A 26,971-nucleotide genomic window follows, 5' to 3' on the forward strand; every position below is an offset into this window, starting at 1 on the left:
TAATTCACTTGACAGCCCAACCCAGGCCCAATGCTGGGGAGAGCCTGGCAAGGTTTTAGTTAAAAAGTGTGAACTGTGAACAATGAAAGAGCATATAGATAGAATTATAGGGCTTACTGGTTTTTCTAGATTAGGTTGGAGTAAAAATTATTTGCTTAATGTACAGGTTTTTCCCCCCTTTCACCTTAAGAACAGGGTATCTCTATGCAACTCAAGTTGGCCTTGAACTTGCCACTCCAATGTTTCAGTTTCCTCAGTGCTGGGATTATAGGCATGTATAAGCATGTAAAGGCCTTTATGTATAACTTCATGGTTGTTAAAAATCTAACTTGCAATGTCATCCTGATATTTGTATATGGGGGGGTTATCACATTTTAGAAGAGACTTAATTGTTGACTCCAAGTTTTTTATCAAAAACGTGGAAGTTACCTACATATAGAAGTATAACTATTGCTCTCCTTGTGGAGTTCCTGTCCTCTCCAGATCTTACTGTTTCCCACTTCTTTCACAAGATTCCCTGCACTCTGCCCAAAGGTTGCCCATAAGTCTCAGCATCTGCATTGATAGTCTGCAGGGCAGAGCCTTTCAGAGGTCCTCTGTGGCAGGCTCCTGACTTGTTCCCTCTTTTCTTCTTCTTCTGATGTCCAGCCTCTTTGCCTTTCTGGATAGAAATTGAGCATTTTAGCAAGAGTCCTCCTCTTGATTAGTTTCTTTAGGCGTACAGATTTTAGTAGGTTTATCCTATATTATATGTCTATATGAGTGAGTATATACTGTGTGCATCTTTCTGCTTCTGGGATAGCAACAGAACCAAAATATCTGAGCACAGGGGTCTTTTCTGAGACTGATACTCTAACAAAGGACTATGTATGGAGATAACCTAAGACCCCTGCACAGATGTAGCCCATGGCAGTTCAGTATCCAAATGGGTTCCATTGTAATAGGAACAGGTACTGTCTCTGACATGAACTGATTGGCCTGCTCTTTAATTACCTCCCCCTGAGGGGAAAGCAGCCATACCAGGCCACAGAAGAAGACAATGCAGCCACTCCTGATGAGACCTAATTGACTAGGATCAGAAGGAAAGAAAAGAAGACCTCCCCTATCAGTGGACTTGGGGAGGGGCATGCATGCAGAGGGTGGAGGAAGGGAGGGATTGGGACAGGAGGAAGGAAGGAACCACAGGGGGGATACAAAGTAAATAAAGTGTAATTAATAAAGAAAAAAATTAAAAAATTTAAAGAAAGTATAACTAAGAAGCGGCTATGTATTTTACACTTTATAACAAGTAGTATATTTTAAATTGCTATGTTTGAGGATAGTATATATGATTCTTAAGTGGCATGAAACTTAGGAAACCACGTTCTCTGTGAACCATCCAGCCATGTGTCTTTCTAAGCTAAGAAAAGAATACTTACTTATTGAAAATATTAACTTTGAGGAAATAAATTACCAGTAAGGGCAATGGCACATTTAAGACAAACTACACAGGACAAAGCTGGAGCTAGGGTACCTGGGCAATTTTGTTTCTGTCTCCTTGTGCGACCATGGTTACTAATTCAATATCAGACATTATCATCTTGGGATTACTGGATTCATCATTCAGCTTAGTAGATCTGTTTTTGACAGTGTTGGCTGTGTCAAAGAAAGGAATATAAGTCTCAGCATATGGACCACTGTTTTCACGTAAGAGGTTACTTCTAGTTTCTTACCCAAATTTGGATGGCTACAATATTTGGCACTCTCCCTTCCAGTTTAATGGCAGGGAAAAGAACTCTGATCACCAGGATTGGGCTACAATTACCCAACAACCCCACTTATGGTTTATTCCCATACAAGCTTAGGGTGGCACGGATCCAGAATTTATAAAGTGCTTAAATGAGGCTGTGCTTAACACTGGCCATCTGAGTTTTCTCTCTTCTTGTCCCCATGGTCATTGAAAAGAATCCATCATCCCTTCTTCCTTTTTTTCTTTCTGTTGCCTTGTTATTTCATTTTTATCTTTGTTTACATATCTGAAAAATGTCTTGACTGAATTTGTTTTTGGAAGGTCTTTTTTGGTTTTTAGAGAACAATAAGATGTTAATTTTTCTTTCTCTATTTCATTGCCTCAGACTTTGTTTCCAATGAGAAATATATTATACATAAGTCTTTATTTTCCATCATTTTTAATTTAATATTTTCAAAATATTTATCTCTGGTGATAAAAATTTTAATTGAGATACTTCTTTATTGTGGTACTTTTTGGTATTTATAATTTATACTTTTTGGCGCTTTATTAAGTTTTCTGGGTCTATAAGTTGTAGTTTTTATAAAATTTATAAAATGTAGCCATTGTTCATTGCTCAGTTTTGTTTAACCATTGATAATTACTATTGCTGTAGTCTCAAGGAACATTTTTATCTGCAGTGTCTAACTACTGTTAATTTCTGTCCAAGTGTCTGTAAAAGTTCAGTATAAATTTATGGATTTCTTTCTGTCTCTTCTCTCTTTTTTTTTTCTTGCCATCTTCCCCACTTTCTCTCTTTTCTTCCCACTTAGTTTGTACAATCTGGCATGGCATCAGACTCATGCCATAGCCTCCTAAGTAGTGGGACAATTTGGGTCTTTTCAAAAATTTCTGGGTCCCTACTTACCATGTTGACATTTTTATGTAAGTAAAATATACTTGTAACAATTGTTTTTAATGTCCCTCTATACTAGTTACATGGTTTGATAAGTTTTGGCTGGTTTCATCCTCATAGTGGGTTATATTTTCCTCTTTCTTTTCATGCCTGATATTTTCTTTCTTGTTTATTTTTCCTTAGAGATGGGATCTGACTGCATAGCTCAGTCTGGTTTTGAACTCAAAATCCTCTTCCATATGGGCTTTTTGAACTCAAAAGCCCTATTCCTGAAGGCTGGCTGCACCATCATTTTTACTGGGTGCCAGGCATTCTTAAAGTTGTCTTGTTAAATGCTGGGATGTTCCTATTCTTAGAGGCAGTCTTCAGCTTTGTTCTGGTGAACAGCTAAAGTATTAGGAACTGGTTCCCTTGATTGCGACTAGCTTGTGCTTTAAAACCTTAAATGACAAACAGCGTAATCTGAGGACAGCTTTTCTTCCTAACAAGACAAAATCCTTCCACATCACTTGTGAGCTATGAGATTTTAAATTCTAACGTAGCTGTATGGGCACTCAATTTAGCCTTTGTCAACTCCTCAACTCTTTCTCTGTCATAACCATTACAGGCAAAACATGCCTCTTCTAATTTCTCTCTCCCCATTCCTGTCACTACCACTGCTTCCATCCTTATCCCCACCATTAATGTTCAACAGTAACCCAAGAAGTGTAGACAGATCTTGAAGCTATAAAGATCTTTAAGTACCAACTATTTAATTACCAAATTTCCTTGAAAATACTTAAATCCTTTTCAAAGCCATATTTTGGAAAACGAACTCATGGATTTTGGGTAGGATTTACAAACAAACCAGTCAAATTGTTTGACTTTAAAGAAGGTTCTTTAAAGTCAAAGATTCTTTGACTTTAAACAGGTTCTTAATAAGAGAAAAAGATGGCGAGCTGCTCTTACGGTTCTGACACATGGCAATGTAGAGGACATAATTCATCCCAGCCAACGCTTCCTGTGCGATTGAGGGGTCGCTATGGGAACACAAGAGCGAGAGCTCTGCTGTCAGGAGACCTAAACACGGAGCATCGATGCTTAGCTAATTGGAAGATAAAGGAGAAAGTGTGTTAGCTTTGCACAGTCGACACTAGAAATTTGCATTAGATTCTCTTTAGGAAAAGCAACGCTGCCTGCAATTCTCAACGTGTGGGTCGCGACCCTTCTGCCAGCCCTCTAGTTCCAAAAACCGTTTACATTACAATTCATTAACAATAGCAAAATTGCAATTATGAAGTAGCAACAAAAGTTATTTTATGGTCGTGTGTCATCACAACATGAGGAACTGTATTAAAGGGTCGCAGCATTAGGAAGGTTGAGGGCCACTTAGGGTTTTAAGAACCTGTTTCCACAGAACCTGGCTCTGCTGGTGAGTCTCAGCTTCCTGTTCTGTGAAATGAAAGCAAGCAAACACTGCCTTTGCATAAGGTGCTGTAAGGACGAGATAATGTAGGTTCAAGTTGGTAGAAAATTGCTTGAAGTGATAGCAATTCAAGGCTGGTTTATATGTATAACCATGTGTGTCTTTCTGCTGCTGGGATACCTCACTCAGGATGATCTTTTCTAGTTCCCACCATTTGCCACCAATCTGGAGCTTAAGGTAGCACAATTGTCTGAGAAAGCACCAGATTGATTTCCAAAGTGGTTGTACAAGGTTACATTCCTACAAGAAATGGCGGAGGGTTTCCCTTTCTCCACATCCTCTCCAGCATGTGTTGTCACTTGAGTTCTTGATCTTAGTCATTCTAATGGGTGTAAGGTGAAATCTCAGGGTTGTTTTGATTCGCATTTCCCTGATGGCTAAGGATTTTGAGCATTTCTTTTCTTTTTACTTTAAATTTTTTTTTATTAATTATACTTTATTCATTTTGTATCCCCACTGTAGCTCCCTCTCTCCTCCCCTCCCAATTCCACCCTCCCTCCCCCTTCTCCACCCATGCCCATCCCCAAGTCCACTGATAGGGGAGGTCTTCCTCTCCTTCCTTCTGATCCTAGTCTATCAGGTCTCATCAGGACTGGCTGCATTGTCTTCCCCTGTGACCTGGTAAGGCTGCTCCCCCCGAGGGGGTGGTGATCAAAGAACAGGTCAATCAGTTCATGTCAGAGACAGGCCCTGTTCCCATTACTATGGAACCCACTTGGACACTGAAATGCCATGGGCTACATCTGTTCAGGGGTTCTAGGTTATCTCCATGAATGGTTCTTGGTTGGGGTATCAGTCTTAGAAAACACACCTCGGCCCAGATATTTTGGTTCTGTTGCTCTCCTTGTGGAGCTCCTGTCCTCTCCAGGTCTTTCTATCTCCTCCTTCTTTCATAAGATTCCCTGCACTCTGCCCAAAGTTTGGCTATGAATCTCAGCATCTACTTTGATACCCTGCAGGATAGAGCCTTTCAAATGCCCTCTGTGGTATGCTCCTGTCCTGTTCCCTACTTTCTCCCTCTTCTGATGTCCATCCTCTTTGCCTTTCTGAATGGGGATTGAACATCTTAGCCAGAGTCCTCCTTCTTGATTAGCTTCTTTAGGTGTACAGATTTTAGCATGTTTATCCTATATTATGTATCTAATATCCACTTATGAGTGAGTATATACCATGTGTGTCTTTCTGCTTCTAAAAAAACCTCACTCAGGGTGATCTTTTCTAGATCTCACCATTTGCCTGCAAATTTCATGACTTCCTTGTTTTTATAGATGTACCACAATTTCTGTATTCATTCCTCAACTGAGGGACATCTGGGTTGTTTCCAGCATCTGGCTATTACAAATAAAGCTGCTACAAATATGGTTGAGCAAATGTCTTTGTTCTATACTTGAGCATCTTTTGGCTGTATGCCTATGAGTGGTATAGCTGGATCTTGAGGTAGCACTATTTCCAATTGTCTGAGGAAGTGTTAGATTGATTTCCAAAGTGGTTGTACAAGTTTACATTCCCACCAGTAGTGGAGTAGGGTTCCCCTTTTATCGGGAGCCATTGCTCTGGCAGCTGCTTTGATATTTAAATCTCAACAGAAAGACTGCTTTTATCAGGCCTTCACTTAAGTCAGGGAAGAATTTGCAAGTCCATCTCCTTTTGTTTGTGACAGCAGGTGGGATAGCTTGTGAAGATCACACCTCTTGCTTCACCTCCTTGTAAATTTAACCCATTGTTCTGAGCTGTTTTCACTCTGGCTTAAAAGCTCTCTGCAATAAAAGTCAGGCTGTTGCTACTGCTGGCTGGCTGATCAGGTCTGGAGCCTCTTAAAAAAGTCTCCTGTGTGTTGTGTGATAGTTTATTAATTTTAATCCTCACTCCCAACTCAAGAACCATTCAATTCTGCTGGCGGGCTCCGGCAGGTTGACGCCCGAACAGGGACTTGAGATACAGGGAATCAGTGAAGGACACTGCAGTTGTTGGTGAGCTGGCATCATTAAGTAGAAAGGGCTCGGTGAGTAAATCAAAAAATAAAAATGAGACAAGGCATTAGCCTAGTGTTTTTTTGTATGGAACTTAATTAAAGATAGTCTGTATAAGCAGCAGGAAACTGAGAAAGTTAAACTTTCAGGCTCAGAGAGAAGGAGGTTAGAAAGATGGCAGGCTTCAAGAGAAAATGTTATTATACCATCAGCTCCTCCAGAGGAGTTGTATTTCCCTCCTGATGACAGTAATTTCTTGCCAGAAGGAGACTTTGAGGAAGACTTACATCCTAATGAGGTTGCAGAATTGGAGGAAGAACCAGATCAGTATTATTCTGAGAGATACCCTCCAATTCAGGATATGCATATTAAAAAGTATAAGCTTTGGCAAAAACAAATTAAAAGACTGGAATGGGACTTGGAAAAAATAAACAGAAAAATTGGAGAATTAACTGCTAGGGAAAATGAGGCTCAATCCCCCACTCCAACTCCATCATTGGTTGTAGGTTTGGACTCTCCTCCTGGGACTGCTACAGTTGCAGTGGCCCAAAAACACAAGGGGATCTTTTCCTTTGTCCACTGTATGGGCAACTGTATCCCCTTTGCATGCTTCTTTATAAGAAGCTAGGCAAAATGGAGAAGATATAACTGAGTTCTATGGTTTTCCAGTTCTGGAGCGACCTGATGGACAGGGTAATATGGCGAGATTCCATGCTCCTATACCTTTTAAACAAATAAAAGAATTAAAATCTGCATGCTCTCAATATGGTCCTACAGCGCCTTTCACTCAGGCTCTGTTGGAGTCCTTGTCTACTGAGGCCCTCTGCTTGGGAGACTGGAAACAACAAGAGCGTGCTTATCAGGAGGAGATCATTTATTTTGGAAGTCAGAATTTGCAGAGCATTGTCAAACTACAGCTGAACTTAATCGAGCTCAGGGAATTCCTATAACTTATGACATGCTTGCTGGAGAAGGAATCTATAGGGAAATAGAACAACAGTTAGATTTTGATGTGGCCGTTTATGCTCAGGTAAATACTGCTGCCCATAAGGCCTGGAATAAACTTCCACAAGCAGGTAGACAGGTGAAGGATTTGTCTAAAATCTGTCAGGGACCTGATGAGTTATTTCAAGATTTTTGTGGCAAGATTAATGCAAACAGCAAACAGACTTATAAGTGATGAAAAGTCTGGATTATTATTGGTAAAACAACTGGCTTATGAGAATGCTAACAGTGCTTGCCAAGCAGCTTTGAGACCCTTTAGAAAGAAAGGAGATATTTCTGAATATATTAGGTTATGTTCTGACATAGGGCCATCTTATACTCAAGGAGTAGCTATGGCTACAACCCTACAAGGAAAAACTATTAAAGAGGCAGTTTCTCAGTTTTTCCAGTAAGAAAGCTAATAGCTAATTCTGCTACAAAGCTTCAATGGTCATAAAAATTTAAATTCAACAAATAACACAATGTTTTGTCTGTCTGTCTTGAAGATATAAATTTACCATATTCAGTAAGTCTTGGTTATAGATTATTGGTCATTGGCTATGTTTAAAATCTGTAAAATAAAGTCAACTTACTTAAAACCTAGGGTTAAAACTATTCTAAACAACAAATAGACATTACTCATATCCCAAAATTTAAAAAACTAAAATGTTTTGCTACAATTGGTATTTCTTCCATTGTAAAGAGTAATAATGGTACTACATACATTAGTCAAGCTTCTCAACATTTTTAAAAATAACAAAACAGGTATGCCGTATAATCCTTAAGGCTAAAAAATTATAGAACCTGTCCATGGATCTCTTAAAAACCAAGTACAAAAAAATAATAAAAGGGGAGTCATATCCCCAAATCTTAAGCTCTCTTTATTTTAAATTTTTTGAATGTGGATATACAAGGCTGTTCTGTGGCTGATTGATTGTGGCATCCTAATACCAAGGATGATTATGCCCAGGTAAAATGGAAAGATCCAATTGCTGGAATATGGCAGGGCCCCGACCCCGTATTAATATGGGGAAGAGGGCATGTTTGTGTTTTTCCACAGGACGCAGAAGGAGCCAGGTGGATCCCAGAGAGGCTGGTACGGTTTGCAGTTGTTCCCCAGAAGGAGGATGTTCCGGCTACAGACAATTGTAAACTCTGCCCTGACTAAGGCCGAAAACTGCATTGGACTTAAGCTCCTGACCCACTTTTGTTTCATTCTGCTCCTGGAAGAAGACGTCATGCAGAGAAACCTCTTATACAATGGACTGGACTTGATTGTTCTGTTAATAAGGACAATATTCAACAAAATCAAAAAGAATAAAAAAGAGGACTAATTGTGAAACTTTGGTCTGACTCTGGTTTACAGCAGACCAAAACAAGCTTGCTTCAGAAACTCTTGGGAGGCCCTGTAACTGCCTATATAAATTCTCCTTTTGCTTTGTTGTTTGGAAATGTTAACAAGATTCAAACTTTAATGTTTCTTGCCTTCAATGTAAACTAACAAACTGTATTTGTAAGCTTTCAAATGGTTCTGATTGCTCAACAGCCTTTTACTATAGTTCCTATGAATGTTTCTCACACTTGGTAATTTACACTAGGAGTCATTTGTTAAGTCACTTTTATGGAGTGTTACTTTGGACTTGGCTTGTGATAGGAGATGCACTCCTATCGGAGACAACTAAAACCTGCCTGAAGGCCTTTTAGAATGTTAAAGCTGAACTGATCTGCATAAGATCAAACCCCAGTGTCTACCCTAGCAGAGGTTGGTAGTCAGAGACGGGTAATGTTTCTCTGGGACTTATTCAACCCAAGACAGGACATGAATGATGAAATTCATGTACCGATGACAGATAAGAATATATCTTACTAGAAAAACAGCCTAAGACAGGCACAATATTCTGCTCCATAACTCTTAAGTTATGGCCAATTTTAAAAAAATAAAAAAAAGGAGACCTATCTGGAGCCATTTCTCTGGCAGCTGCTTTGATATTTAAATCTCAACAGAAAGACTGCTTTTACCAGGCCTTCACTTAAGTCAGGGAAGAATTTGCAAGTCCATCTCCTTTTGTTTGTGACAGCAGGTGGGATAGCTTGTGAAGATCACACCTCTTGCTTCACCTCCTTGTGAATTTAACCCATTGTTCTGAGCTGTTTTTACTCTGGCTTAAAAGCTCTCTGCAATAAAAGTCAGGCTGCTGCTGCTGGCTGATTGGTTCTGGAGCCTCTTAAAAAAGTCTCCTGTGTGTTGTGTGTTAGTTTATTAATTTTAATCCTCACTCCCAACTCAAGAACTTTTCGACTCTGCTGGCAGGCTCCAGCACCCTTTCTTTACATCCTCTCCAGCATGTGTTTTCACTTGAGTTTTTGATCTTAGCCATTCTGATGGGAGTAAGGTGAAATCTCAGGGTCGTTTTGATTTGCATTACCCTGGTGGCTAACGATGTTGAGCATTTAAGTGTTACTTAAATAAATTAAATATTGAATACTGCCATTCAACATTACTCTATTGAGAACTCTCTTGTTTACCTCCGTACCCCATTTTTAAATGGGATTACTTGATTTGTTGCTGCTTAACGTCATGAGTTCTTTATATATTCTGGATATTAGCCCTCTGTCAGATATAGGGTTAGTGAAGATACTTTCCTAATCTGTAGGCTGTCATTTTGTTCTGACAAAAATGTCCTTTGCTTTACAGCAGATTTTCAGTTTCATGAAGTCCCATTTATTGATTGTTGATCTTAGAGCCTGTCCTGTTTGTGTTCTATGTACTCACTTATAAGTAGATATTAGACATATAATATAGGATAATCATACTAAAATCTGTACGCCTAAAGAAGCTAAGCAAGGAGAAGGACGCTGGGTAAGATGATCAATCCTCATTCAGAAAGGCAAATGGGATGGACATGGGAAGAGGGAAAAACAGGGAACAGGACAGGAGCCTACCACAGAGGGCCTCTGAAAGGCTCTACCCTGCAGGGTATCAAATCAGATGTTGAGACTTAAAGGTAAACTTTGGGCAGAGTGCAGAGAATCTTATGAATGAAGGGGGAGATTGAAAGACCTGGAGAGGACAGGAGCTCCATAAGGAGAGCAACAGAACCAAAAATTCTGGGCCCAGGTGTATTTTGTGAGACTGATACTCCAACCAAGGACCATGCATGGAGATAATCCAGAACCCCTGCACAGATGTAGTCCATGGCAGCTCAGTCTCTAAATGCACTCCATAGTAAGGGGAACAGGGGCTGTCTCTGACATGAACTGATTGGCCTGCTCTTTGATCATCTCCCCCTGAGGGGGGGGGGGAGCCTTACCAGGCGACAGAGGAAGACAGTGCAGCCACTCCTGATGAGACCTGACAAGCTAGGTTCAGATGGAAGGGGAGGAGGATATCCCCTATCTGTGGACTGGGGGAAGGGCATGGAAGGAGAAGAGGGAGGGAGGGCAGGATTGGGAAGGGATGAGGGAAGGGCCTACAGCTGGGAATAAATTGCAATAATTTTTTAAACTTACCAAAGAAGAAAAGAACCCCACAAAATAAAACCCTCAAAGCACATGCTTCCAATTCCCGGGCTATCTCACAGTTTATGCATCTCTCCCCATGCTTTCTTGACACATAAGCTAATTGAATATTTAGATTTCTGTCTTGAATGATTCGTCTGGCTTGATTAAACGCAATTACAGAAGGGGTAGAAACATAAATGAAAATAAGATGGAAAATGTGTGTTTTTGTGGGCACATGTGCACCCATTATCAAACCTGTGGGGCATTGTTTTCTAAAACATAAGCTGCCTCATCAGTCTTCATCTTGCCTAGCTTGGTTTTGGTGTTTGCTGTAACAGATGCTGATGGAAGAAACTAGACTCCAAATGCACCTTCTAGAAAGATCCCAAAGCCTGTTCTAATTCTTTCTACCTTTTCTTAAGGCATTTCTCTGTCTCTGTCCTCTGTGAGTGCAGTGAAGTTCCCTTGGTCATAACCCAAGGCCATAAATGAATTGAGATGCTGAGGGTCTTGGTGGGAGAAGCGAAGATAATGTATCTCCTTTTTCTTCCTGCATCCTTGACCTCTTCCCTCCCACACTTCTGTGTGACAATGTTCTAGGATATTCCATTTTTAGGAGTCCCACAACCTAGAGTCTCCAAGCAGTCTCCTTAGTTCTAGGGTGATTTACTCTCATCCCCCAGGTGTCCTGTTCTTTGGGTCAGCTTGCTGAGTTTCTTGACTCTGTCGAATGGCAAGGTCTTAAGGACCACTCCTGTGTCCTGGGCCTAAGGGATGGGGTGGTGAGAAGTCCTTTCTCCGTTGGACCTGATGAAGAAATACTTCTCATAGCTTAGGTCACTGAAGCTGGGGGCCATTTCCAGGAAAGGCTCTAAGGGTATATGTTACAGTTTCATGCTCTGGTTACTCCTTCTCATGAATATGTGGTTGTAATTCCTGAACACTTATATTTGTAACAAAAGCTATTGGCAATTTCTCTCTGTTTGCTGGACAAAATCTGTTTAGGCCTGCACCTCTAGCATAGTACAGGTAGCTGTCCAGATTGCTATCAGGGTATGAGTTAGGATTGGCCAAGGGAAGAGCAAAGCAGACTGTTAAAATGCACACAGTCCTTTCAGAAGGGTGTCAGTCACAGCTAGAGCTTCTCAGACATCAGGCTTTTTGAGAACTTTAATAGGATATGCCCTGATTTCGTGGAAAATCTATCCAAATAGAAAAAGATCAGGAGATAAGTAGCTTTGCTACTAAAGTTAAGTGCTCCGGGTCAGGCTAGCAAAGTCTCCTTTTTATTGCAGATCTTCATAGATTTCTCAGTTTCTTGTCTCAGAAATAATGAATTTAGGCGCCAGATGTCAAAGGCACCACTTCTAAGCGTTTTAGTCGCACCTGTGTCTAACAATCAGCTTCCACTGATGTTTCCAGCACGGGGTGGGTAGGTTTTTATCTATTTATTCCTGATACAATAAAGCCCAATTTAATTCAGACGCATGGTTTTGTGCTACAACAACTCTCTTGGCAGAATTATTAGAATTATGCATTTTTAGCGATGGCAAATTCTTTTAGCTTTGTGTTTTAGTAATATAGCCATTCCTTTCTTTTTTAAAAAAATTGTGTTGTATGTGTATGTGTGTGTGTGTGTGTGTGTGTGAGAGAGAGAGAGAGAGAGAGACAGACAGACAGACACAGACACGGTGACAGAGAGCGAATGTGTGGTGGGCAGAAAATAACTTGTGGGAATTGGTTCTCTCTGTCTACCGTGTGGGCCCTGGGAAGAGAGTTCAGGTAATCAGTTGTGGAGGTCAAACATATCGGCCTCATTCTCCCGCTGAGCCGTCTCTCCTGCTTGCGCTCTTATTTCCTGCTTCACATGACAGACATACTGGGCTGATTTTCTGTTTTATGACAGGCAGTCTGGAGGGCTGCCATTTCTCCACAACTTTCATCCACTGCCTCTCACATCCTCCTTCTCTTAAGTATACTTTCGCCATCTTTATCACGGCAAATGGATGTGTACCTAAGATTTGCTCTTTCAGCTGCTGGGAAGTAGGTGACCTAGTGGCACGAAATCCACTCCCAATGCTCGCAGCCATCTGTCACCACGGTAGTTTCCAAGCAGGTAGCCATCCTTTGCCCACAAAGCAGCTACTCGCTTCCCCTTCATTATGCGCTCTGGCACGCACACTTCGCTTTCTCTCTAAAGATAACCCTGTTGTGCTATCTACAGAAAGACGATCACGGGAGTCATACGTATGAATTTGTTTCTGGCTGGTCTTCTTTCCTTTGCTAGGAGGCTTTGGCTGAGTGACGTATCACTCTATGACTGCGTCGTAGCTTGTTTGCCCATTCGTCAGCTGGTGGCTCTGGGGTTACTTCTACTGAGCTATTTTTAATTTTTGTGCAATGAACTCTTGCAGGCATATTTATTTCTGTTTTTCTTTGTTAAGTCCATAGTGTTTATGTCATGTTCGGCAACCAATTTAAATGTTTTACTATTTGGTCTTAAAGTTTAAAACTGAAATATAGTCTGTGAATAAGTAAAATAGTTTGTTGAGAGCCATGCTCAGTTACTGATGTTTCTTTTTGACACATACATATGCCCTCACCATAGAAGTTTCTCATCTGTACTTTGGATGATATATTTTGATAACGATTTTTCTCTTTATTTACTTTAACTTCTCTCTTTTTGCTATATGTTTTTCTCAAGTGTCAGGTTACTTTTGATTAACTTCTCATATTTATGCCTGTTAGAGTAACTGGAATGTAAGACTCTATTGTTGAGGATGCCACATGCTTTGATTGCAAGATACAAAGAAATCAAGTAGGACGAAATTAGAATCTTCCTCCATGCTGGCTAGCACACCTAATTGCGGAAGACATTATATAAGATGCTGGAGGAGAAAAGGTACTAATATTTTACCTAGCCGTAGACCCTGAATATTATGATACTGATCTATCAAGCAAGATATAGGTGAAATAGTGGAATGGCTGCCTGGTGTAGGAGGTAACCACTTTTATTGGATTTGAGGCCTCCTCCAAGGGACGGAATAAATACCAAATACTATAAACCTGGTCAAACGCTGATGGCAAGGGAGGTCACAGACCCTATGGGGAGTCTTCAGCACAGACGTGTTGCTCAATACACATTTAGTCAAACTGTCTTCTAAATATATATATATATGTTTATGCCTGTGTAATAGTCCTGCTCCCAGTCCTGGTATACAGGAGCTTCTTTATTTTTCAGCAGGCAACTCTTAATGTGGAATCTCTTAACTGGTCAGAATGCTGAGAATTAGTGACTATGGAGAACCAAGCCCTAAATGGGGAACCTGTAACTACTCCCTGCCCTGTTCAAAGCCCCCAAGAAGCCTTGGAAGATAAAGACAAGTGATGATAAGGCCCAAAGGATGGGGAGGACTTCTTTGAAATACTATTTTTCCAATATGCCATGGCTGTTGCAAACATGAAAACACCGTTGGCTTCCTGCACAAGACATGAACTAAATAATAAGGCATAAATGTAGTGGGGAGACCACTGTGGAAGGAGGAGGTGAGGGGGGGATAAGAGAGTAATGGGGGTGGATATATAAATATGTCATACATTGTATATGTGTGCAAAATTCTCTTAAAAAGCTCCAAACTTGTATAGCCACTTTGGAAATCAATCTGGTGCTTTCTCTGACAATTGGTTGTAGTGCTGCCTCAACAGCCAGCTATACCACTCTTGGGCATACACCCAAAAGATGCTCCACCATACAACAAGGACATTTGCTCAGTTATGTTCATAGCAGCTTTATTCATAATAGCCAGAAACTGGAAACAACCTAGATGTCCCTCAACCAAAGAATGTATATGGATATTGTGGCACTTTTATGCAATGGAATACTACTCAGTGATTAAAAACAAAGAAATTATGAAATTTGCAGGCAAATAGTAGGAACTAGAAAAGGTCATCCTGAGTGAGGTATCCCAGAAGCAGAAAGATACACAGGTATATACTCACTTATAAGTGGAGATTAGGCATATAATAGAGGATAACCATACTGTGATCCACAGACCCAAAGAAGCTAAATAACAAGGAGGACCTCAGGGAGGATGCTTAATTCTCATTCAGATGGGCAAATAGAATAGACACTGGAAACAGTTGAAGAGAGAAAACAGGTGCTTTCTCTGACAGGAGCCTACCATAGATGTCCAAGATGTCCTCTGAAAGACTCTACCCAAAAGTAGATGCTTAAGACTCACAGCCAAACTTTGGGCAGAATGCAGAGGCCTTCAGGGCCTTCAGAGACTGATACACCAACCAAGGACCATGTATGGAGAGCACCTAGATGCCCTGCTCAGATGTAGCCCATACACAGCTTAGTCTCCATGTAGGTTCCCTAGTAAGGGGAGCAGGGGCTGTCTCTGATGTCTGTTAGCCACTCTTGGATCACTTCCCTCTGGTGATGTGGCCTTGGTAGGCCATTGAAGAGGAGGATGCAGGCAGTCCTAATGAGAGTTGATAGACTGGGGTCAGATGGTAAGGGAAGGGGGCTCCTCCTTTCTGAGGACTAGAGAAGGAAGATACAAGGGAAGAGGGAGGAGAGTGGGACCAGGAGGAGACAAGGGAGGGGCCTACAATCAGGATGTAAAGTGAGTAAATTATAAAAAAAATTAAATAAAAACAATGAAGGCCAGAGCAGAAAAAAAAATTAGTGTAATAATGCTTCATGGTGGGGATTTTAATTGGAAGCAAGACACATCGCTTGGGTATGTCGCTTGGGAATGGTTAAGGAATAATTTTTCCTCAGAATGCTTAGCAAAGATTTTCAGGGAAAAGGGAGCCCTCACAAATGGCTTCCAGTGAGCTTCATTTTGTGTCAAGAAGGGAAACATTGAGTCTTCAGTATACATACATTTTCAATTAATCCTTTCAATTAGCACAAACATTTTCACTGTCTTTCTATTTTCTTGGCTCTAGCCACCCTCACCCCCCCCCACAAACACACACCCCTTCACAGCCATGCAACCCCAGTACCCATGGCTGTTGCCTCTGGGCTCCTCTGTCCTCTCTGTTCGTTATCATTTTCTATTCAGTCTGCCTGCCAGTAGCTTGCCAGTGAAAGCCCTTCACCAGCTCCTTCTCTTGCCATGTGTACACACATTGAACCAGCGAAGCACTGTCATTTTGTGAGGAGACTGGAGAGAAGGGAGGTCAATGTGGATGACGGGTCAGCTGTAGCCCAAACCCTTATCCCAGTTTTGCCTTTTAAAGGAAGAGAAATTTGTTTTGTTTTCTGGATCCAGAGGGATAAAAGCCCACGATGGCAGTCCTATAGAGAGGCCTGTATCAGGAAGGACGAAGGCCTGCGAAGAACAAATTCAGTGAGCTTGACAATGGATTCTTTTAACCTCCATCAGCCTTTAGGCTGAGAGCTGAACCCCAGCCGGAGACATCTAATTATGGCACCAAGACTCTGGACAACAGAGAATCTTGGATGAATATACTACTTGTCTAAAACTACTAATATTACATTTGTTATGTAGTTTATAGACCACACCCCAAATAGGGTAATGTGTTACACATCAACAGATAATAAATACACAAGACATAGCCCAAATTCTCCCTCTGACTTTTCCCTGACGTAATCTTGTCCAGAGCGAACTTTGCTTCATTTGGGTTTCATGGGGACCCGCTCTTCCCACCGGCTGCTTTGCGCACTGCTGTCTTGTCTTCTCTTCTCTCTTGTTTTGGTCCTTTGGGGAGGCCAGTAGCAATGCAGTCATCTTTAAATGTGCCAACATAACAAATATGGGGCCAGTCTTTCTGCTAATGGTAGGTATAGCCTCCCTGGCTTACATGTGTCTGCCTGCAGAAAGCTGCTTCATGTATTTGCATGAACAGGTGTTCACGGCAGGTGGTGGGTCCTCTACTCTGGCGACTACAAAAACATGTATTTTTTAACAGGAAACTAGTGGTGGTCGAGATTCTTTGATAGGCCAAGAGCTCCTGAAGCTTAGAATGACCTAAGCTAGGGTGGTTTATAAAGAAAAGGTCTCTGTCTAGTGTCTGGACAACACTGTCACACAGAGTATGTTATCTTAACAACTTAGAGGTCAGAGCAAAATATTCTTTGTGTCAGATGCTGAGAGATGTAGACTTGTGGGAAGCCCAGCTTTTAATTTTTTAGCAGTAGTTTGGATTATGTTGTTATATACACATACATATGACGTATATTTCATGGTTCCATTGACCTAACAGATTTTCTAAGGACATTATTTTTGAAAAGAAAGCTCACTTCACGAAGTGCGTGTCCTCCTGACCAAGAGAAGCTGCAGGACAGCGAGCGATGCTCTGAAAAATGCAGATGTGCTGCCACCCCGTGGCCATCAGTAGCCACTGCAAACCAGCTGAACTAAGGTTTATCCTATTTGTATTTTCCCAGCGTGTTGAAACTAACCACGCATGACTTTGGGTTCACACCTGAATGTCTGAGGTTGTATTTTTCACACCTGAAGGGCCCCGTGAGCAAAGGAGGTACAGTAAGGGAAAGAGAAAAGGGAGTGGCCACATCAGGCAAAACTCCAAAACGTCTGACCTGCCCCCTGGGGGCGGCTTAGCGGACTGTATCAACATATTCAGAGAGAAGTATGGGAATAGACAGCACCCAAACAGTTGGCGTCAAATAATTGCTGGGCGGGTAACACGTATTAGGAGCTGCCCAGGAAACACACGAGAGATGGACTGTTCTTCATCCTAAGCCCCATTTAAGTAATTAAATGAACAATTAGTATATTTGAAAATTACTTAGAGGATAAATTGGAAAATCAAATCTTAGCATAAGCATCCACATGAGGGAAATGGTCGCAGCGCGAGAGTGCGGGCAGTGGTGGATTCAAAGCAGAAAGCTTCAGCTTAACACTGAGGACGTCATTTTCCACAGGGAATTGGACAGTCGAGTCTAGCAATGTGCCAGCATTGTGAAGCTGTCAGAAAACGGACATCTGAAGAATGTGAGCCATGATTTAAGGAACCTCTGGCCACTCCCACCTTTCTCCTGATCCTCACTCTCCAGAGCATGTCCAGCTACTCATCCGGAGGCCGGCTCAGATCACCGTGTTGTGTGAGGTAGGAAAATTCAAACCAACTGGAAAGTAGACACGTCGATCATAATATACCAAAAACCATGAGGTGTGTGTGGCATTTAAAAGTGCAAAGTAAATGTACATGGGCTGAGACATCCATGAGACGTCCTGTTAAGCCCGAGGAAGAACCGTCTATGAGCACAGTGCAATGCTGGTAAAGAAAACTGGGGTAATGAGCATGCGGCTTAGCACAAGATGTATCACACTTACGGGGAAAGAGCGAAGTAAAGAGAGGAGGAAAGAAAGGCTTAGACGCTTGGTGAACATTGGGAGAGCTCAAAACTTACTTGTTGGGAGCAAAACGGTCCATGTGTTCACAGACAGCACCAGGGAAAGCAGGGATGTTACGCACAGAGAGTTGTCTTTTCAAGAAAAAAAATCTTTCTATCCAGAAGCCTAGGAGCGGAAGCAGTTAACGGCACTGTCTTCGGGGCCAGCCCCTACCAAGCTCCCCCAAACAGGACTGGAGGCGGCTAACAGCCTAGGTGGACTTTCTGTTACTTGTATGGCCAGAGGCTCCCCAAGCTCCCAGAGTTAGAACCAGAGGGAAATACTTAGCAATCTAAGTGAGCATTGTGTTATGTGTATGGCCAGGGGCTTCCCCCAAGCTTTCACAACTAGGGACAGAGGTAGCTGATGGCCGCCGTGACCTCCACACTATCTGTATGATCAAAACACACCAGTCTTTCCCTAGGCCCTTAAGATAATACATGGAGCCTATCGCTAGAATGCCTCCTCATGGGATACAGACTCTGAGAAGAGTGTCAGTGTAGTAATGCCTCCTGTGTGCAGGGCATTGTATTATACCAGAACCCCCCCCACCAGTTGTACTGTACCTAAATATGCTTACAATAAGCTGCTTGGGGTCAGACCATAGAACCCTGAGCCAACATTGGCTAATTAACTTATGTTGAATCGAATTTCCTTCTTGCCTCATGTGGATTGTTACTCTGTGGGCCATGGCATTTGCTGAGAACCCTTCTAACCCCCACGCCCCACATAAACACACACACACACACACACACACACACACACACACACACACACACACACACTAAGTTATATGCATTTAAAATAAGAAAGTTTTAAAATATTTGAGAAAACAGGAAAAGAAGGTAAGGATGAAATATTTGGGATGTTACAAATGGCACTGGGTCAGCAGAGATAAGTCTAGATAGCAAATATCTGGGGTTTTGACATGCTCATAGTATGTGTGTAAAATATAACACAGTTTAGTCAATCATTGGAAAAAACAACCCTGATCTAATTGATTCTCAGTCATTTAGGCTGATGACTCCTTTCCATGTATCCTTGCCTCCCTGACCGTCAATACCAAGGTAGCATCAGTGACCTCAGACCTAAGGCCTAGCAAGCAGCTCTCTAGAAATGCAGTCTTGAGCTGGCAGCATTGCTGAAGTCAGTGGCTTACGTATTTCTTGGCTCTCTTGGATGCAAAGATTAATACCCTGGTGATGATTATCATTGCTCGTTCTTGCAGGTACAGGTTATCCTGACTCATCCAGATGACCATTTCCTGTTGGAGACATAACAGCTCTTTCAGAACCACAGTATTTTCATTTCTTAGAGGCTCCTCTTTGTAATGTCCAGCTTTACCAAGGCAGGCAACATTGTATACTGAGTAGTTCATACTTGATCTCATTTTATCTAACATTACAACAAAACCCAACTTCCCAACTGTTGTACAACTTTCACTATTGCACTAACACATCTGTGTTTTATTAAACCAATTCAACAGTTATTAATGTTCACTGCAATCCAATTTTACAGGTATTGTTAAATATCTTGTATGAGACTATATTGTTATGTAACCTCTTTGTTTAAATTTAAGTTCATATTTTCCCTTCAAAAAGTATAGAGCTTGCATTTCACCTTCAAGAGAGAATTGAAAGTGTATCTAACTCAAAAGTAAATATTCTGGACACAGCATCTTGGGTTCCATGTGCCCACAGAACTACTAGAGGACACTGCTAAGTTTCAGAGCTCACACCTTCCAGAGTTGTGGACAGGGCCACACCTGGACCTGCCTGAGTCATGGCCGGGACAGTAGAAATATGGTTTGCTGGTATTCAAGTAGCAGAGTGTCCAAATGGAGCAGATCAGTTAATGCTGTGGTCTTGTGGGTGCTTCTCCAGGAACCGTGCCTTTGAGGACCTAGCTAGCCTCGTGAATCTCTGAAAGGACACTTCAGGAGCCTTCTGCCATTGTCAGCTTGATGGAGAGAGCCTGGCTTACTTCTCTGCAGGTCAATATCCTGAGTAAGCAGTCTCTTGACCAGTCCACTAGCATTCTCTCTTGAGCACACTTGGCTATTGCTTACGTGCCCAGGGTGAAAGTTATCCAGGCCTTTGCATTGTACAATACTTTCAATCAAAACTTTAATATTTAAATTTTGTTTCCCCTTCTCTTGTTTTACTAGAACGGACCAAAAAAAAAGCCATGTAGTGAAATGGACACTTTGCTGCTCAGAAACTTCTGGATAACTTAGTTCAAAAATGGAAATGGACAAGATGGAGTTACTGACATTTTAACTTCTCCACCCAGAAGAGGATGTTACACTGAAGTTCTACCTTTCCCAAAGTTCTAGGACACAGGAGAACTTTCCCCAAACTCAGCAGATGTTTAACAAGATAATCCTGTATTCTTGTCTCCAGCACCAATTCCTCCTCTCTGAGACTTACTTCATCTGCATGGCCCTTGTGTGAGTGTTTCCACCAACGTCCTGACTTAAGTAGTCCATAAGAAGATTAAGGCTTCCGCTATAGCTCGCCTTCTGGCTCTCATGACAATAGCCTCTAAATTTCCATTCCTAGCACTGTAGGCTTTTTCTAGCCTCCAAATCCTTCCACCCTTATTACCCACTTCCCAAACTGATCTCGGACATTTATGTATTGTTATTAGAACAGTCCTGTTTCTTGGTACCAATTTTCTATCTAAGGCTATTCCGAGTTATTGCAGAATATCTGAGATTAGGTGATTTATAAATAGAGCATCCTTAGGAATTCTTATAGTTCTTGAGGCTATGAAGTAGTTCAAGGTCAAGGACCCCATATGTAGCAAGGACCCTTCTCGCTGCACATCAAATGGCAAAAAGCAGAAGGGCTGAAGAGTTTGAGGGAGAAAAAGAAGGAAGGAGGCAAGTCCTTTTTACTCCCAAGAGCTTATTCTCATGGTAATGGTATTAATTAACTGCTGGGGGAAGACAACTCATGGCCCATCCATCTCTTAAAGCTCTCAACACTGTCAGCTTTGGAGAACTGAGAGTCTAATGCTTGAACGCTGGTGGATGTCGTCAAGCATAGAAAGTGATATACAGCAACGTTTGTGCTGGTTAGTCTTAAATGTCAGCTTGACGTAATCTCAAATCACCTGGGAAAAGGGTCCTAACTGAGAAATTTCCTAAGTCACGTTGGCCTCTAGCTGTGTCTACGAGGGACTGTTCTGGTTGATGAGTGATCAAAACCATTATGGTGGCACCATTCCCTGTCCTGCACTATACAAATGAAGGAAGCTTGCTGAGCACCAGCAAGCTCTGGAGTAGGACCAGGGGTGTATTCATTTCTCTCTGCTCTTGACCACAGATATGGTTTGACCATCTGTCTGAGCTCCTACCACTGTGACTTCCCTGAAACTATGGATCACAACCTTCAGTTGTATACCAAATAAACTTCTTCCTCTCCTAAGCTGCTTTTGGTTAAGGCCTTTAATCACAGCAACAGAAATCACACTATGGCAGAGTCCTTAGCTGAGGCAGTGGTCAACATAACGCCAAACAGGCATCCTCACAGAGCTGCCATTTTTGTGTAGACAGGAAGAGAGCTTAGGCTAATATTATTGTTGACTACCTCAGCTCCCCTATATTTCTGCGAAACACTTGACATGTCAGTAGCCATTCATACCATTTCCTTGAACTTAATCTTTTAACAACTCAAATAAAGGAAAGGGTTAACTCTAACTTCACAGCGTTGGAAATCTAAAAATAATAATAATAATTCCAACCTTCCAGTACTAGAGGAAGAGACAGAATGTGGTCAATTAGAAATAAGCAGAATGAGCCGAACTGTTTATATTTGAAATGAAACCATTTGTTTTGCTTTCACCTTTAAGATCTGTATCTTGTAGAAATCTTTAGATACTAAAATAAGAAGAGTGTCTTCAAATATGTTGAAAATATTTTGGTATAAATTCTGAAATACAAAACAGAAAATACGCAATCAGCCAGCCAGCCTTAAATAAAATTGTTCCAAATGTGTATAGAATCTTAGGATTCTCCTGATCTGCATTTTTTCCGTATCTACCCTGCCCTTCAGTATTTTCCAACAAGCTCCTTTGTCTTGCTAAATCAATTAATTCAAACCGTCTTTGCTCATTTGTTCCTATAAACCTAGTACTATCTGTTAAAGCCAATGGATCTAGTCATGAGGCTTTCAAGAGTATAGGTGAGAGAAAATATTATACATTAAAAAAAAAACAAAAACAAAAACAAAAAAAATGAAGACAGGTGGATTCTAACCTCAGTGGTACACTGTGTAGCTCGCTGCAGTGTATGCTAAGGTCCTTGTCATTAGTAAAGGAAAAAGAAGGAGCCTACCTCCAGGTTCTCGCTTTCCTCAGGGCTGTCCCCCATTTCTTTCACTGAGTCAAGGTTTGGCATGGATAATACACTCTTGAAAGACAGCTCAGTTATCTTCAACTGTGTCTCAAACTGCAGTAGAGGATCAACAAAACTGACAAGAAAAAGGAATAGGATTACTAAGTTGGTGGGATTTCAAATGCAACTTAATTTGATTGGAGTTTTCTTAGAATAAAAATACTAAGCATGAGATACAGTTCTGGGCTTTATAGGACACGCAAATTTCAACATTTCTCTTAACAATGATGTTTTAAATATAAAAGAATGAAATTCTTTGAAAAAATGATATATACAGTTATTATACATCAGAATGTATTTTTCTAGAAATACAGTTATGGACTGATTACATGCTCAGGCAAATCCACAAAGCCACACTGCATTTTCAAATTGAGTACAAAAGAAATCTGACCACCAATAGCCAAAAATGATCTGATTATACATGCAATCCAGAAACTCTAAGAGAGACCCTAAGAGAAACTGTGCTTCTTGAAATAGGGTGAATGAATCGAGAATAATTAAGTTCTTGTGATTTTTTTTTTTAAATCTACAACATTTGCAAGATATTTAGGTAGTGAAATCAGGGAGCAGTATAGCTTACATACCTGGAGTTCATTGCCAAGATCATGGCTTGATTAGTTAACAAGCCCGAGTATGTGTCCAATAGGAATTCAGCTTTAAATTGCTAAAGATCACAGGGAAAAAACAAAACAAAACCCAGAGAATCAACAATTACAGATCAGTGATGTCCATAACACCATGTGAAGTTCTAAAACTGAGAATATATTTAGGAAGCAAATCAGATTGGAGTGGAAGGATTCATAGGATTAAAACTAGAAATTCTGTGACTCAACCCACATTTGTTGGTGGCTTTTCACAGCCAGCCATTACACTTTTGTAGCAGTTCAGACCAAATTTGTCCGGGATGCCTTTACCAGAGGTGTGTCTGTATACCATCAGGAAGTTGAGTGTGATCTATAGGTGTAGGTGAGTGCAATTACATAGGTATAAAGTCAATCTATGGCAATGTCAGCAGGGAATTGGAGTCAAACCTTATTGCAGAACACCTAAAGTCACACTAAAGAGTAAGGAACAGGTGCCGCTTAATGCACAGCCATCTAATATAATCATGTGACCACCAAACATGGTAGTTGAAGAGATCACAATAGGAGTATGTAAGGCTACCCCTCCCAAACTGGAAAGGTAGACCCCAATTAGCCAAAGCAATGCAGAGAAAGAAGAGTGGGGCTCTCACACATTATAAAGTGATGAGAGATGGGGACTGAAAACAACCCCCAAAATCAATGAAATGGAACTGAGGTTTCAGGACTAACTTTACCCAGAGGTGGTCACTCTACCTTTAGTATGGGTGCTAAGAACATAAACTGATGGGAGGATGGTCTCTTCCAGAATTAGTGTATGGTGCTGGGCCCTTGTCTTGTGCCATATACAAAATTAAGCCATAGTGCTCCGAAGACTTACTTATAATATGTATAAAAGTATAAGGCTCTTGGAAAAAAGTAAGCAAGGGAGCCTCTGAAATTGGCTTTGACATTGAATTTTTGGTTGTGGCATTAAGGCATAATCAACACAAGTTGAAGTAAGTCAGATTTTAATTAAACCAAAAAGTTTCTTCAGAGAAAAGGAACACTCAAAGATACTGTAAAGATAATATGTGGAGTGGGCAAAAAGAATGGCAAAGCTCACATCTCTCAAAACTTTGGCTGCTGAAATACACAAAGAACATAACAGCGAAAGACAAATGGCCACTTGCGATGAGGATTTTAACAAAGGAGGGCTCTGTCCCTTATGCACCTCCCCTACTCAGCCAGGCCTCTGCTGCAATGTTATTCCTGGTTTTATGGCCATGGAAACCCTTAATCCCTACTTAGGTTATATTATAATGACATCTCTAATGAGACCCGGTCCCTCTGATGTACAGGCAAATGCAGGCCATTAATTAATTACCACTTTGGAAAAAAAAATATCCCTTCTCTTTTTGCTTCATGCTCTTCCTGTGAGCGCCTCCATGGTTGAGTGTTGTGGGATCTGTGTTCTGCCTCCATGTGAGCAATATCCCATCGGGTTTGGCTGCTTTTCTGGGTGTCAAATTAGAGGAACTTCCTGTTTGGTGTCTGAACGAAGAAATGGCATTCCCCTGTCTCAGACACAGCACATTAAACATCCCCAAGTCCCCTCCTCCTTAGAGTTCACTCAGACTAGATGGTACAGAGGAGTTATTCTCCTTTCTCTAAAATACATTTCCTCTCTCTTATAATACCAAGCATGACTTTATTAGCCTTTAGGGAGTGGTTCTTGGCAATGTGTGTTGTCACTGCTGGAAGAATAGAACACCCACACTGTGGACAACACTTGCCATAACATGAAGCTACATGCTAACTTGGAATGCCATGCCACTGGGCCAAAATTTCACCGGCTCCTTTAGCACTGGCTGATCCAACAGCCTGTCTTTGAATAGTCAGTTCGTCCAGATCTTTTCCCATAAATCAGGTTGCCATTGGCTCTGTGTCCTTAGAAATCAGTTAGTAATACGCAAAATGTCCTGTAGTGCATTAAGAGGCCAAAAAAATATAGATTTTGACTAGTAAGCTACACTCTTTTAGATATTTGTCATCAAATGCAGATACCAGTGGGTTTTTTTTTTTTAAGTCTTCCAGGTGATTCTAAAGTACAGCACCGTACCCTACTAAAAGGTTGTCTCCTTACTGAGTGTTCTAGTTTCAAAAATTTGTCTATCACTTTTGGTTATTAACAGTGTCATGGCTGACTCCAGGGAAGCAATGTCTTCCAGGTAAAACAGGACATGAGTTCACAGAGATTGTGTCAGCATGCACAAGACCTGCACAGGTTCAAGCTAAATGGGGTCCCGGCAGGGAGAGGAGCAAGCAGATAGAGTCTCACTCCTAACCAAGGAGCTCTCTGTAGGGGAAATTCAGCTTACTTCAATGGAGTATCACTGGGTTTATCAACCACACTCTAGGACAGGCTCCACCCCCAGGAGCAGTTGTCCAATATAAAACAAATTCTATGATCTTTTTTTGTTTGTTTGTTTGTTTCATTTTGGCATATTTTTGTCTTATTAGTCTTCTGTCTGCTTTGATTTTCATTTCATCTTTGTGGATTTTCTTCTTGAGAGAGGACAGAGAGAGGGAGAGAGAGAGAGCATAAAGTAGGATAGGTGGGGAGGTGGGAAAACTCCCTGAGAGTTAGGGGAGAGCAAACATAAACAAAAACAAAAACACTGTATGAAGATTTTTAATTAAAAAGTGATTTCATCATCAATGTCAATTCTGAATCCTGTCTATTTAAAATCTTTACCATCATAACTCATCCATTCAACAGCTCAATTCAGTTTCCAGGGCAGGCACGTGTTTTGGTTTTAGTGCCATTAGCTCTCTTGCTAGGCTACCAACTCTACTGTCAGGCTTGGGAGTTTGTGTAGTGGCTCTGTCACTTAATAATTATGTCACCACAGGCAAGTCACCTCCTGCCAATTTTGCTTCTTTTCAAAGCGGAATAACACTAGCACTTCCCCTAGAGAGCAGTTATGAGGATTGAATGATTATTATTCATTTTAAGCTCTCTGAGATGGCTCACTAGTAAGCCATGAGTGTTAACTGCGGTTGTTTGAATGGGGGCGTTTACCCTGTCTCTCTGTTTCTTTCCAACTCTGTCTCTGTCTCTCATTCCTTCTCTCTCTTTTTGTTCTGGGGTTGTATGTAGCTCTGGAATTGAGGTTTATTTTTCCTTTCTTCCTTCCACCAGTACTTCCTCTCTTCTCTCTTTACTTATTTCCATCTTTCCTTTTCTGTTCATGTCCTGTCTTATCTCCCTCCCATTGGTCATCACTTCTGCCCCAGTGATGGCCACAAATCTCTGCTAGTGAGGAACTCATTCCCTTTGGGTGAATGTCATTTTCAAGATCCAGGTGAAGGTTGCGATTGGTTTTCACCATCTATCCTAATTTAGAATAGATAATTATATCTTCCAGTCAGAGGCTTGCTATGACTTCTAATGAGTTTCCTTTGTGTGTGTGTGTGGGGGGGGGCGGAAGTCCTTTCAGTTAATCCTTCAGATTATTTTTCTAAAAACCTATTTGTGTGTATGTGTGTGTGCATGCATTCAGAGACCAGAGGTGAACATTTGATTTCCAGGAGCTAGTTTTAGGTATATATGAGCTCTCTAATGTGGGTGCTGGGAATTGAACCCAGGTCCTCTGCAAGAGCAACAAGTCCTCTCAACAGGTGAGCTGTCTCCAGCCCTGAAATCTATTATTCTTTTGAAGCAACAGGACTCCCTTGATTCAGTGAGTCAGCTTTTTTATTTTTTATTTTATTTTTTTTAAACTTGTCAGCAAATCTCAAAGGAACACGGGTGACTGTGTGTTTCGGCAGACTACGTCGCTGCTTCCCTCCTTTAGCTGTCTTTGCACAGGCACCTGTTGTCCTGGGAGGAGGCTGCGGAGCCCTTTGATCACCTGTCTCCACCTTAGGGTTAAAACGCTCTGTCTTGGTTGCTTGGTTTCCTTTCCTTTCCTTTCCTTTCCTTTCCTTTCCTTTCCTTTCCTTTCCTTTCCTTTCCTTTCCTTTCCTTTCCTTTCCTTTCCTTTCCTTTCCTTTCCTTTCCTTTCCTTT

The 26,971-nt window shown here is 41.3% G+C and overlaps 1 protein-coding gene across 1 annotated transcript in view; it reads right to left on the reverse strand.

Annotated features, from left to right (window-relative positions):
* The window catches only part of Mroh9 (maestro heat like repeat family member 9), a 90,818-nt gene that overhangs the window by 26,956 nt on the left and 36,891 nt on the right, over positions 1-26,971 (reverse strand). The window contains exons 2-7 of the mRNA XM_021662958.2: positions 22,922-23,001; positions 22,278-22,413; positions 21,787-21,873; positions 19,098-19,202; positions 3,573-3,708; positions 1,514-1,635 (exon numbers count right to left, since the gene is read on the reverse strand). Coding sequence (XP_021518633.2) covers positions 1,514-1,635; positions 3,573-3,708; positions 19,098-19,202; positions 21,787-21,873; positions 22,278-22,413; positions 22,922-23,001 — 666 coding nt within the window. The remainder of the gene's footprint in view (positions 1-1,513; positions 1,636-3,572; positions 3,709-19,097; positions 19,203-21,786; positions 21,874-22,277; positions 22,414-22,921; positions 23,002-26,971) is intronic.

Source organism: Meriones unguiculatus, chromosome 11, assembly GCF_030254825.1.
Source record: "Meriones unguiculatus strain TT.TT164.6M chromosome 11, Bangor_MerUng_6.1, whole genome shotgun sequence".
NCBI classification, from domain to species: domain Eukaryota; kingdom Metazoa; phylum Chordata; class Mammalia; order Rodentia; family Muridae; genus Meriones; species Meriones unguiculatus.